The sequence below is a fragment of the Diceros bicornis genome, chromosome 24 (genome assembly GCF_020826845.1).
Source record: "Diceros bicornis minor isolate mBicDic1 chromosome 24, mDicBic1.mat.cur, whole genome shotgun sequence".
Classification (NCBI taxonomy): Eukaryota; Metazoa; Chordata; class Mammalia; order Perissodactyla; family Rhinocerotidae; genus Diceros; species Diceros bicornis.
The window spans coordinates 20,692,930-20,706,506 of NC_080763.1; the positions used below are offsets into that span (position 1 = coordinate 20,692,930).

Below are 13,577 nucleotides of genomic sequence, written 5' to 3' on the forward strand. Positions count from 1 at the left end.
GCTCTGCTCAGAATAAATATAAATTCTTAACTATTTATGTGACTCTATTTATGGTTGGTGCTAAATAACAAAACAAGAGGTTGATTGTGGCAAAAATATAAATATTTCTATCAGGTTGGCCTCCCTGTGCCACTGCCCCCTGCATTGCCCTTCCTCCAATTTTCTGAGAAAGTGAGGTTTCACTCTATGTCCATAAGAGAAGGGCAGCGCCCTCCCCACTGGTGGGACTGTCCTAGCAGGGAGTATGTCGTGGGTCCAGAGTCTCTATGGGTGCTGTGGCTGCATGCTCTGTGCTGGGGATGATGAAAAAGGATGGAACTAAAAGTCTGAATCGGGGCTGCCAGCACCTATTGGGCACGTACCCTGCTCCAGATACCACTAAGCACTTTACATGGAATATCTCACTTCATTAGGTACAGGTTTATCTACACCAAAGCTCATGCTCTTAACTGTGGAGCTAGACTTTATTCTGGAAGTCTTGGGGGGGTGGGGTTAAGCAATGTCAGCCTCTCGGAGCTGGGATCCAGAGGAGTCCCAGACACGTGGTGGCCCTTCCCAACCATTGACGTCTCCCCCGAGCCCAGTGCCATCATATCATGAAGTTATCCATCAATCAATCAATCAATCATACACTTATCTGGAGTGATGACAGTTGTCTTCCGGGTGCCTTTCTGCTCTCTCTGCTTACATTTCAGCTAAGCAGCCCTGCATTCTGAAGCTTCCTAATCACTTCTCTCTTATGCCCTGTTCCCGCAGTTGAAGCAATACACTTGGGAAGCCTTATCGCTGCCCAGGGCTACATCTTCCCCATCTCGGACCACGTTCTCACCATGAAGGATGATGGCACCTTTTACCGTTTTCAGGTAGGCCTGCGGCTCCTCCTTCTCCAGAACCTTTTCTTCTCATCATCATCTAATCTCAGATTAGAACTACCTAAAAAAACTGAGGGTATTAAGGGAACAGCCTTTACCTACCACCAGCACTGGCAAAACCAAGCAAACTTTTCTCTGAGCCATTTGTTGCTCCACCCAAATAATAGTAAAAAGGCCTCGTGAAGAATACTATTTTGGGGCCTCTTTACACATTTTTCCTCATTTATTCTGAAGGACAAACTTTTGGGGGGTAAATATCACCCATTTTACAGGTGAGAAAACTGAAGCGCTCGGAGAATTAATGTGGCACTTAGTAAACCTAGGAGGCAGCCCTGGTTTGAACCCAAGTCAGCCTGATAGCAAAGTCCTCGATCTTTCTACTGGATCATGCTGCCTTCCTGGTGTGAAGTTTCTGTTCACTACCTACTAACCCTTTCCACCCGTCTCCACTCCTTTTCTCAGATCCCTTCCTAGAGGGAATTGGGGCAGAGGACAAGGGGTTGTGTCCAGGTCAACACCAAAGGGTTTGGGAGCAGAGTTCTTCAGACAAGGTCGAAGGGTGTCTTAGTCTGCTTGGGCTGCCATAACAGAATGCCGTAAACTGGGGACTTAAACAGTGGAAATTTATTTCTCAGTTCTAGGGGCTGGAAGTCCAAGATCAGGGTTCCACAGGGTTCAGTTTGTGAGGAGAGCTCTCGTCTTGGCTTTCAGACAGCTGCTTCTCGCTGTATCCTCACATGGGGGAGAGACAGAGAGAGGGAGAGAGAGAGAGAGAGCTCTGGTGTTTTCTCTTGTAAGGACACTAATCCTGTCGGATCAGGGCCCCATCTTTATGGCCTCGTTTAGCCTTAATTACTTTCATACTCCAAATACTGCCACGCTGGGGGTTAGGGCTTCAACATATGAATTTTAGGGGGACACAATTCAGGCCATAGCAAAGGGATGAAGGAACTGGGGGCTTGTAAACTGTGCCAGTCTGACTAATGTATTTGACTTCTGTTGTCTCGGGATAAGAAATTTTTGCCCTATAAACTAAGTTTCTCATTTTTGCATTTATTTTACTTACCTTGGATTTCATTTCTCAACAGCTAGATTAAGTGGGCTCAGCTGTGTTGAGAACAGGAGAGAGTTAGGGTGTGGTGCCAGCATGAAGGAGACGGGGACAGAGCCTGTCACAGGGGGAGTCCTCCCTGGGGGCAGGGGAGGGCAGACCCTGGCCCCCGGGCAGGGGAAGGCAAGTACTGGCATCTTGAGTCCTGACACCCATGCTCTTTTGCAGGCCCCGTACTTCTGGCCTTCAAACTGCTGGGAGCCTGAAAACACCGACTATGGTGAGCAGTGAAGCCAAGGCCCACACTTAGTGTCACTCCTGGGAGTGCGGAAGACAAATGCTTGGTGTCTGGGTGACTGCTGTGCACAGGAAGGAGGGATCTTTACCTTGTTTAGTCCTTTGTCATATTGTTGACATGTGATAAACTCCCTGTTCCACATAGTGAAGAAAGGCAGAGCACACTGAAAGATGCAGCCGTTGGAAGGGAATGGGGTAAAGGAAGAAAAGTCTATCCAGGGTGGCCAACATGCTTATTCTGTGGGGCCATGGAGAACTAGGATTCCACAGCAACACTGTAGGACAGTGGCTACTGACTGTTCCTTCCTGGGGCAGGGTTTCAGGGAGGGCTGGATCAAGGGGCCACCTTCTCCTTTCCTTTCTATTCTCATAGACTTGTTAAAACTTATTAATAACTCATGGGTGTTTTTGATAATTGGAAGTTAGGGGGAAAAGGAGACAGACCAGGGAGGGGTATACAGAAGTTACCCTGGACTAAGAAAAATAAAGAGTGGGTGAAGTTGGGATCTGGGTAAGCAGAGAGTTACCTCTATCCAGGCAGGGATCTATTAGACTCTTGCCATATACTCTCCACAGAGACTGTTTAATATTTCTGTGCGCCAACTCCCTAAAGAAGTTATATTGTCCGTATACTTTAGATAAAGCCGCAGCCCAAAGAGGCCACATCCTCACACTTATCACACTGTATTCTACTTGTCTTGATGCCCAGTCAATTGTAAGTTCCATGAGGGCAGGGCCTGGGTCCACCTTGTTCATTCTCATATCCCCCAGTGCATAGCACATGCCTGAGGCACAGTTGGCGCCCAGTAAATATTTGCTGACTGTTCTGGTTCTTTATTAAAGGTGATTAGCAGACACTCAGTAGAGGCAGCAGAATTTGAACTCAGATCTGAGTGGCTCCAAGGCCCATGCCCTTTTCCTGGTCCTGTGCCTGGTGTCATCACAGCAGCACATGCCCCATTGCACAGCGTCCCCGTCGCTGACTTCGCTGCTGGGGCAGTCCACAGGGGCTCTCCCTGGGCCTGGGGCACTCGATGAGACCTGCAGTTTCTCCCTGGGTTCCCTGCAGGATTATTTGCACAGGAGGCAGAGGCAGCTGCAGTGGAGGGAGGAAGGCGGCAGGGAGTGTTCTGAGCATCCTGTCTCGGAGACCTGTGTGGTAAGCTACACCCTCCGGATCACGCATTTGAGGGAGAGGAAATCTGCAGTTGGAAGCAGTCCTGAGCGTGGAATACGGACAAGTCATTGCCTAATAAGGCTCCCGTTGTTCTGTTTCCGCGTCTGGAGGATGGCCCTCTGATGTCTCATCAGCTGTCTGCAGGCACCACTGTGGGTCCCTCTGGAACGGTGCTGCCCTAGGTGATGAGATAAGTGGGTCCAGCGAGGCTTCTGGCTCAGAACGGGAGCTGCATGTGGCTGCTCATAAACAAGGGCTCCTGGGGCTGAAATACTGCTCGTGAAAATCCAACTCGGAATTTGAGTAATTGTAGCCCAGGGTCACGCAGCAGCCATGGGCCCTTGTGGATGTGAAAACCGGTATTCTTCCAGGCATTGGAGAGGGTGGGAGGATGATGGGACCACATAGCTGGGCCCAAGTAAGATTAAAATAGTTACTTGAATATAAACCCATAAAGCTTAGGCCATCTTACACTGCGTATGACGGGGCATTATTTCCCTTCTCTACAAGTTTTCTCCGTTTCATAATTTTAGTTGTGCAGCGTGAACAGGGATAGAAATAATTTATATCAGGTTCTTGTTAAAGCAAAATTATTTTGAATTCCTCTGCCTCCATTTTGGCAAATCAGGTGGAGAGGTCAAGGTGCAGGATGCAGAAGTACTCATCAGCATTTCCAAAGCAATGTAGTCAGAAAATCAGTAAGTATTTCGCAAGAGAATTCAGCACAGTGGCCCCAGGATGGACTGGCTCCACTAGCTGTGTGATCTTGGCAAGTTACTTAACCTCTCTGTGCCTCGGAAACCTCATATTAAAAGCAGAATCATAACGGCCCGGCCCAGTGGCGTTGTGGTTAAGTTCGCGCATGGGTCCACAGGTTCGGATCCCAGGTGCGGACCTACATACCGCTCATCAAGCCGTGCTGTGGCAGGTGTCCCACATATAAAGTAGAGGAAAATGGGCACAGATGTTAGCCCAGGGCCATTCTTCCTCAGCAAAAAGAGGAGGATTGGCAACAGATGTTAGCTCAGGGCTAATCTTCCTCCTCCCAAAAAAAAGAAAAGCAGAATAATAATAGTACTTGTTTCCTAGTGTTGTTTTGTTAGGATTCAGTGAAATGCATATAAGGTTTGGTGTGTGGCACATAGTAAGGAGTCAATAAAAACCATGGTGATGGTTGGTATCATTGCAACTGTAGTGGTGGTTGGTATTATTACTGTTACAGTGATGTTTGGTATTATTAGTACTGTGGTGGTCCTCTTGCCAAAAAGAGTGGGAAACTGAAGCTAAGAATTCAGAGTAGGTATGATTTGGATTGACGAAGAACCAGAAACTTTCATTCATTCAACAAACATTTACTGCTCACCTGCTCTGTGTCAATCTATGTCACAGATTTGAATAAGTCACAGCCTTGCCCTCCAAGCTTTCCAGGCTGGGGGACGCAGCATGATGGGGGAAGACAGGCATGGTGAAGAGTCTGATCTGAGTAGTCAAAGGTTTTATATTAATGAAGAATGATTGAGAAGGTTGAATAGTTTGGGACGGGCAGGTTTATAAAAGGCCTCTGTAGTCAAGGAGAGATGTTTAGAATAGAGTCAGCAGTTTCAGGGAGCCACTGAGGGTCCCCAACAGTGGGGAATGACCCGAAAAAGTTTCCTCATCTATAAAAAGAGGATAATAACAGAAGCAACCTCATAAGAATATTAGGAGGCTTGAGTAAGTGAACATCCGGACAGTTCCTAGAACGGTGGTGACATTCAATGAGCTCCATGAGGTGGTAGCTGCTATTATGGTGATTCCCCAGCTCCTAAAAGAGTGCTTGGCACCGAAGAGGCACTCAGTACATTTTTAAATGGGTGAATGAATGAGTAATGAATGAGTAAATGGGGAAACGACTGTCATCATGGACAAAGCTCTGAACTAGACCTCAATTCTAATTCCACCTCTACCGCTAACCAGCCCCCTACCCAGCCCATGGGTAAATCGCTTCACCTCTCTTGGCTTCTCCTTTTCCCATCTGTCATGAGGGGTCTGAACTTGATGGTCACCAAGGTTACTTCCAATGCTAAAATCCCATTGTTCTAAAAAATGATTAGAGGGTATGAGGAAAATAGAGAAATAAGTGATTTATATGTTCCCTAGTTTGGAAGATTGAGGTAAATATGATGTCACTAGTAAAAACAGAAAATTTGGAAAAAGAGTCAGTTTTTTTAAGTATATTGAAATAGGACAAATTCAATTTTTTAAATGTTTAATTGCACACATAGTACATGAATCTTTTCACTTTATAAATTCTTTAATGTGCTCTTTTTTGTCGTGGTGAGATGTGGTGAGCTTGAGATGGCAGTGGGTCATCTAAGTGAGATGCAGTGAGGTGGGAATACCAGCTTTGAGGGCGAGAAGACAAAGGTTTTTCAATGATAAATTAAATTTCCAAGAAAAGGCAACATCTGAGCTTAAAGCAAGTCCCCCCAGATGCCCTGTTATAGGACTGGCTGTCGTTACCAGAGGTCATTTTGACTGGTTAGATGTTAAAGCAAGTACTGTGGAAGGCACCACGGTAGTGCAGGGAAGGTCTGTGCCAAGAAGAAGACCCAATCAACAGTTACGTCCTACCTCCCTCGTTGTGGTGAACAGACCCCCTAGTATATGACGTTGGTCACAGGGGAAGTGGCTGAAAGCGTGCAACCGTGTAACTCATGGTCCTCAGGAGTGGTGACAGCTTTTCATTCCGTGCGTGGTACTTTACTTCACAACCTAGCAGGTACATTTGGACTCAGATGGGTTGCAGATTTCTTGGGATGATTCTGCCTGAAAAAAGCCCGGAGTCCAAATCTGGGATAGACTTTTGTGAGTTATACATTTGGCCGACACAAAACACTGTCTGGGGCAGCATTGTCAAAGAGCTGCCGCCTCAGTTGACCTGCACTGCTCCTGGGTCATCGAGACCAGGCCTGCTGGGGCTGGTGACATGCCAGGCTTCCTGCTTCAGGTTGCCCCCAATTCCACAGGCTGCCTAACTGATGGTCCAAGAGACCAAAGAAGGTACCTTGTAATAGAGCAAACACCCCTTATCAGACATGATGGAGAGCTGTAGCTGCTTGGTTCGTTGGAAAAGTTCGTAAGTAGAGAATCATGGAAAAGTGATACATACATATCTTAATCACTTCATAGTCATGTAAAATATACAAAGGAACGTTCATTTGGCAGCCTTGTAAGGTAGGACCCAAGATTCTCTTGGATTATGGGTTCCAATAATTTAAGTTTCTTTCTTAAATAAACCACACTCAAAATAAACCATCCAGTTTTGGTATCTTTAAAGTGCATCAAGAATTTAAAAACACTTTTGAAGCAACCTATATGTTGACCACTCCTAGATTTTTGGGTTTTTTTCCCGTTTTTTCAGTTATCTCACCTGTACCAAATTCATCAGCGATTACCTTAGCCGACTCTCCTTTATCAGGTTGTTCCAAACCATTCAACTGGGTCTTCATAGAAACAACTCGCTCTTTACACGTTAATTTCATCGGTATATATAATATTGAGTGAACTTACGTTATTAAAATAACAGGTGTGCCTGACATAAGCAGATTTGAAATCAAACGCAACTGACTCTCGTCCACATACAACTCAACTCGTGTGAGCAGAAGTGTGGGCATACCAGAGTGTGCTGCTAGCCACAAGGTTCCAGCATATTGTGGGCTGCCGTCAGTAAGTTTTTCAGACCACGTGGAGGAGGTTGGTTAATCCAGCGAAGAGTTGACTAGATCTCCTCTTATAATTAAGCTGTCAAACAACAGGTCAGCCACCTGTTGACCTTCCTTCCTGGTCATTCTATTGTTTATTCATACCATTCATCTATTGTCTTCCCTGGGTCATTCTACTTGGCACTGGAGAAGGAGGGAGATATTGAAGAAGCAGAGGTAGAGAGAGGAAATGATGAAGGCCATGTTTGAGGAAGAATGCCCTGGCAACTGAGGGCCAAGAACCCATCCTTAGCTTGGGAAGAGAGACCTCAATTGTCCTCCCTTCCCACTGTGCATTTACTCCACCTGGCAGGCCGGGCCCTGGTGCTAGGTGTAGAGATTCAAGCTGAGTAGGGCACAGCCTCTGCCCTTGCAGAGCCTTCAGCCTAGAGCAGGAGACAGTAAACCCACGATTACAGCACACTGGAATTAGGTTCCGTGGTTGAGGATGGACAGATGCAACACTGAGCTGTCTGGAACACTGAGGTGGGTCTTCAAAGATGAGTAGGAGGCTGCCAGATAGAGGGAAAGAAGAGAGAAGAGGGAAAAGCCTTCCATGCAGTAAACACATATGCAGAGGAGTGGAGCTAAAAGAAGTTTGGTAGCCTCACATACCGGAGTGAGGGAAGCAAGAGATTGATGAGATAAGCAGAGACTGGACCTTATAGAACTGAACGTGCCCCCCTAAGGAGCCCGGTCTTTCTTCTGAGGTCACTGAAGAGTCGATGCAGAGAGTTTAGGCAGGAAGGTAACGTGGTCACATTTATGAAAGATCACCCTAATGGAGGATTGTTGGGGTGAAGCCAAGTGAGGAGGAAGAGGGAGTTGTCAGGAGTGGAAGATGGGTTCCTCACCTGATCCTGACCTGCAGAAAGATTTCTAGAGGTCAGATGTCATGGCATCCATGTACAAACATTCTTCACAGCATAGTGCTGGACACATAGCAAGGGTTGGCTTGCTGGATGGACGGATAGATGGATGGACAGATGGATGGACAGATGGATGGATGGATTTATGATTCCACTACACTGCTGGTTTTTTATGTGTTGTAATTTCTCTTCTTCTCTCAGCCATCTATCTCTGTAAGAGGACAATGCAGAATAAAGCAAGGCTGGAATTGGCAGATTATGAAGCAGTAAGTATGATTATTTTCCGGGAGAGGTGTGGGAAGAGAGTAAAAACATATCTGCAGCTCTGGTTCGGCGTCTATTTTCCTTCCCCAATCCGTTTCAGACAGTGGAAAGGAAGTCTTCTATTTCCCCTTCTTTGTTCTCAGCTCCACTTACCATCACAATAAAATTGCATCTTTATAGAAAGAACTCTCAAAACTCAGCAATAAGAAAATAAGCAACTCAACTTAAAAATAGGCAAAGGACCTGAAAAGACATTTCACCAAAGAGGACATAATGATCACAAATAAGCTCATGAAAAGATATTCAACATCATTCGCCATTAGGGAAATATAGATTAAATTCATGGTAAGATACCACTACATACCTTTTAGAATGGCTAAGATAAAAAGTACTGATAATGCCAAGGGGGAAGGCAAAATGGCACACCACTCTGGAAAATGGTTTGGCAATTTCTTATGCAGATAAATGTATATTTACCAAAAAACCAAGCATCCCACTCCTACATACATACCCTAGAAAAATCAGAACTGATGTTCACACAGAAACCTGTCCATAACAGCTTTATTTGTGATAACCAAAAGCTGGAAACAACCCAAGTGCACTTTAACAGGTGAATGATTAAATAAACATCCATACAGTGGAATACTACTCTGCAGTGAAAAGGAATGAACTAGTGATACACACAACCACTTGGATGAGTATCAAAGACATTATGTTGGGTGAAAGAAGCCGGTCTCAGAAGATTACAAACTGTGTGATTCTGTTTTATGACATTCTTGTAAATACAAAACTATCATGAGGGAAAACAGATCAGTGGTTGCCAGGAGTTATGAATGGGGGTAGATGCAGCTGTAAAAAGATAGCACAGCGAATTTTTTGGGGGTGATAGAACTGTTGTGTATCCTAATTGTGGTGGTAGTTGCACAAATCTAATCAGATTATGTGTGTTAAAATTCATAGAACCATACACCAAAAGGGAAAAAAAGGCAAATTTACTATGTGATGATTTTTTTAATTTACTATGTAATGATTTTTTAAATTGAATCTTTATACCCAACTCCCCTGTGCTTGGCAGTAAGGCAGAATCTAAGGACACCATCCAATCCAGAAAATGAGATGAGATGTATGTCATATGAAGTATACCCTTTCCCAGCCTTCCTCCTCCTCCACCTTCTTTCACAAGATGTGATTCCTTGCAAAAATTGGAGGCCCCACCTCACTCATATCCATTCCCATTTAACAGAGCCAAGGCACGGAGAACTTGAAGACTCACAGATAATTTTTTAAATATTTTTAATTTTTGCTTGCAGAATCTTTCTCCCAAACCAAACTTTACATGGGTCACAGACAATCTGGGAAATTGGCCAGATTTTCACATGCCTTCCAGAGGAGGCGCTGCTGAGCCAGGACATGACTGAAGGGCCGCAGCCAGGAGGAGGGGCAACATTAGATGCCATGAAGAAGCCTTGCCCGGATAATCCAGCACTAACAGCACCTTCAGATCCACCCACTTCCCAAATGTCCCCTCCTGCTTTCGCTGCTTCAGTCTTCCAAAACACCCCATCAGACCTTGTCACTCTTAGGGACCTGTGCCCAAGCCAATCAACCCAGCAGAGCCACCACTCCCCGTTGATCCCACTGGCGTCACAGGACCCGTGAATGGAGGGAGACAGTGGTGGAGGATGCAGGGCAGGGGTTCACCTAGAGCCTCAGGACCTGGCTAAAGCTTGCTTGTCAGTGGGAGCCATTAGACAGAAATGTGTTGGAACATTATGATCTTCCCAAGCAAACTCTGGCATGGCTGAGCATCCTAGGCACCCAGTCCCTGCCACATCTGCCCTCATGTGCCCGCAGTCACCCCTCTTTCAGAAGACGCTATCTTACCCTTTGTGCACCCAGGGCAAAGCACTTGAACTTCGATGTGGCTACATCATGTTCCCAACAGACTCTATGGGAAAGCCCCAGACTGCAGCAGCATGGGGGTCCTCCATCCTGCGTCTCCCTTCCCCATATTGCCCATGTTTTAGAAAAAGTCCTAGACAGAAACAAGACAGCATCAACTCCTAACTCCTTTTTATTCAATTTTCTCTTCTCTTGCCATATAACGTTCTGCTTGGGTATTTGTAAAGAATGTAGCATTAGAATGTTCCTTCAGGTTGAAGTCCTGCCTAAAAGTGATTAGAAACTAAAAAAGCATTTTAATTTAAAAATTCAGGAATTTTGTTAAATTTTTCTGATCGTATAGTCTCTTTGCAAAAACAAAAATTCAAACAGCAAAGAAAGGAGAAAAAACAACCTGCAATCCTTCTCCCCTAAGATTTTTTTCTGTCCATCCGCTTTTTTCTTCACGAAAATCTCGAATCCTGCCATAAACGTTATTGTGTAAGCTGCTTCTTTATCCGATCATATACTGTAAGTTTGTTGGGAATCTTTTCAGGTCAGTAATAATAATCTACATATCATTTTTAGTGGCTGACTAGTATTCCACGGTGTGACTATGTCATAATTTATATAACTACTCCCCAATTGACTGACTTTCGAGCCTAACAGCTTTGCTTCCTACAAACAATGGAAGAATCAATGGGACAGTTTTTTTTGAGGTACTTGTACATCAAGCCTTGGTAATAACTGAGTTTATGTGTGGTGATCTTCAACTGAAGCTCCTTTTATGTTAACAATCCACTAATGAGGGTAATCAATTAGTGTTGGCATGAGGTCTATGAAAATACATAGCGTAATGTGGGCTCTGGCATTGCGTTCCATCAGAATTAGATGGATCATTAGAGGACCTGTCAAATGCCCCGCCTCACTGTCCTGTTGTGCCACTAGGTAAGTCTACAGACTTAGAGGAAAGAATTCTCCCCTTTTCCTCTAAAGGCAAACCTGGATGCCTTTTCTTTCTCTCTGTTTTTGGGTTTTCTTGTCATGAATATCACAAATATAGACACTCCATTTTTCCCACTTTTGAATCCAGACTTTCAAAGACATTAATGCCAGATCCACTTGGTTCTCCTTTCCTGCCACCTTCTCAGCTCCCTGCTTGCTGGAAGACAAGTCTTGAGATATCCGTTCTTGGTTTTGCTTGGAGATGTCCAACATGTTGCAAAGAACCCCTTGTCCTTCCCTAAATCCTGCATGAATAGCCACAAACCATTCTCTGTATCTTCAGTGGCCTTTATGACTAGTGCTGTGTGAGTTGTGTTCTTATAAAGCACACAAGAAGAGAGGAATCAGGTGAACCACAGAGACTTCAGACTTAAAGGGTGTGTAAATGAATATTAATAGTTCTGCTCTGTACAGCGGGGTCTGGTGCAAAGTCAAATTGGGTTCTTGTCCAGTGGATTTAAAGTGGGGCTCTGCTCTTTTGTTGGGAGTAACCAAAATAGATGGCTGCCTTGTAATAAGCATAGGTGTCGATGTGCAAAGTTACAATGATTAATGCCTTCTCGTTGATTTTCATTTCTCATCAGGAAAACTTAGCAAGACTCCAGAGGGCCTTTGCAAGGAAGTGGGAATTCATCTTTATGCAAGCGGAAGCACAAGTAAAGTAGGTGAACTTAATAGAGCCCTTGCAAAGAGAAAAAGACTCTCTAGAATTTGGAGGTGGTATGAAAATGAGATTAGCCGAGTAGAGTTTCCTTCTACAGCCGGCCAACTGTAGTTCGTCACTCTAATCTCTCCTGAGAGCAATTGAGTAGAAACTAAGGTCTGGATGGATAAGTTCCATCTCTGTAACCAATGGCACTCTAAAATAATTTCAAAAGTGTGTGCTCCAGCAGGCCATGAGGTTCCTCCCAAATGCTGGACTCTGGTTATATATGTCTATTTCCCAAAGAGATTTTCAATTATTCTTCTGTGCGCAGAGGCTGAAAACCATCAGACTTACTTTACCTGTGCGTCTGAAGATTTTGTCTTTATGGGAAATCACGTTGGAGTTTTAGGGAGGCCAACAAGTAGTCTCTCCCCCATTTCCCCCCAGGGGAGAAGTTTAGAACCAGTCAAAAATAAGGCACAGAAGTCAGACATTTGGAGTCCAAAATGTCAGATTATTACTGATGAAAGCTAGATTATAGAGCATGACTTTGGATCTGTGGCCAGATCTTTACCCTGGAATTAAACTCACCCATCCTGGTTAGAACTGGATATCTGCAGCCCCCCACCCCCAACCAGGGCAGAGTTGACCCCTGTAAGCTTACTGCATGCAGAGAACAGGCGTCCTGAGAACAGGCCAGCCCAGACAGGGCCAGAAAGGACCGATCTGAGCTTTCCCAGTTTCATTCTTCAAATCTGCCAGTAAGTTAGGTCAGTCTTCCTCCACTAGAGGACAAGAGATGAGAGGAGGAGAAAAGTTGGAATGTTTTCCCCATATTTTTCCCTCCCAGAGAGTATAGTGGAAATTCCTTCCTCTCTAAGGAAATATGAGAAGTGGGCAACAAACGTCCACAGACCCCAAACATGGTTGTCAACTAGATGCTTTTAATTCTGGGGAGTGGAATTGCTCAGGCCGAGTTGTCTCTTGTCCTTTCCAGCGATTGTCTCTGGTTTAGCCAGGAGTGTTAACAGAAGAAATGGGATAGAGGAGGGGGTGGGAAAGGGATGCTGAGCTGGAGGAAGGCAAATACCTTTTCCTTGGGTACCACTTGCCCCTGAGCAGACCCCTGTGGGTCTTTGGGGGACCCCCTTTGCACTCTCTGGGCAGTGTGGCAGCCCATCGCCTAGGGCTGGGTCTCGGGCCGTGTGGGTGAGTGTTGATCACAGGGATGGTCATGGTTGGAAATCACCTGAGGTCACTGGGTCCAGTGGTCTCCGAGATGCCATTCCTCTCACCCTCCCTCTGCAGTCTGCTTTCCCCCACCCATGATTCCACCTGCCAGCTGACCACCCCGGTGCTCCCAGCAGCTCCTCAGGGAAGTGGACACTAGGTGCTGAGCTGCGCCAGAAGGAGCCCTGGCCCCTGAGGAAGGGAGAAGCGGCAGGGTGGGTGAGTGGGTGAGAAGGAGGCAGAATCGAGCCTGTGTACTCAGAAGCCACTGGAAAGCAAAGAGGAGTGCTAATTTGTGCTTTCAGGATCCACACAGCATCGCATGTTATAAAAGGAGGGAAATTGTCACTTTGTACATATATGATATTTCTCCATTAACTTTTTTGATTAACTCTGTGATTACATTATAATTGTGGGCCATTTAAGTACACGGTAGTTATCACAAAAATCACAGGTGATTATGGGTTTATTTCAGTCCAGTAAACTAAAGTGCTCCCAGGAGAGCCAAGAACCAGAAGTTACACGGCAAGTAATCTGAGCTA

General features: G+C 45.3%; 1 protein-coding gene across 7 annotated transcripts in view; it reads left to right on the plus strand.

Annotated features, from left to right (window-relative positions):
* RGS6 (regulator of G protein signaling 6) overlaps positions 1-13,577 on the plus strand; it is a 174,189-nt gene that overhangs the window by 77,858 nt on the left and 82,754 nt on the right. For all 7 annotated transcript variants that reach the window (XM_058567939.1, XM_058567941.1, XM_058567942.1 and 4 more), the window contains exons 3-6: positions 757-863; positions 2,152-2,203; positions 8,211-8,275; positions 11,744-11,820. In XM_058567939.1, the coding sequence (XP_058423922.1) occupies positions 757-863; positions 2,152-2,203; positions 8,211-8,275; positions 11,744-11,820 (301 nt within the window). The remainder of the gene's footprint in view (positions 1-756; positions 864-2,151; positions 2,204-8,210; positions 8,276-11,743; positions 11,821-13,577) is intronic.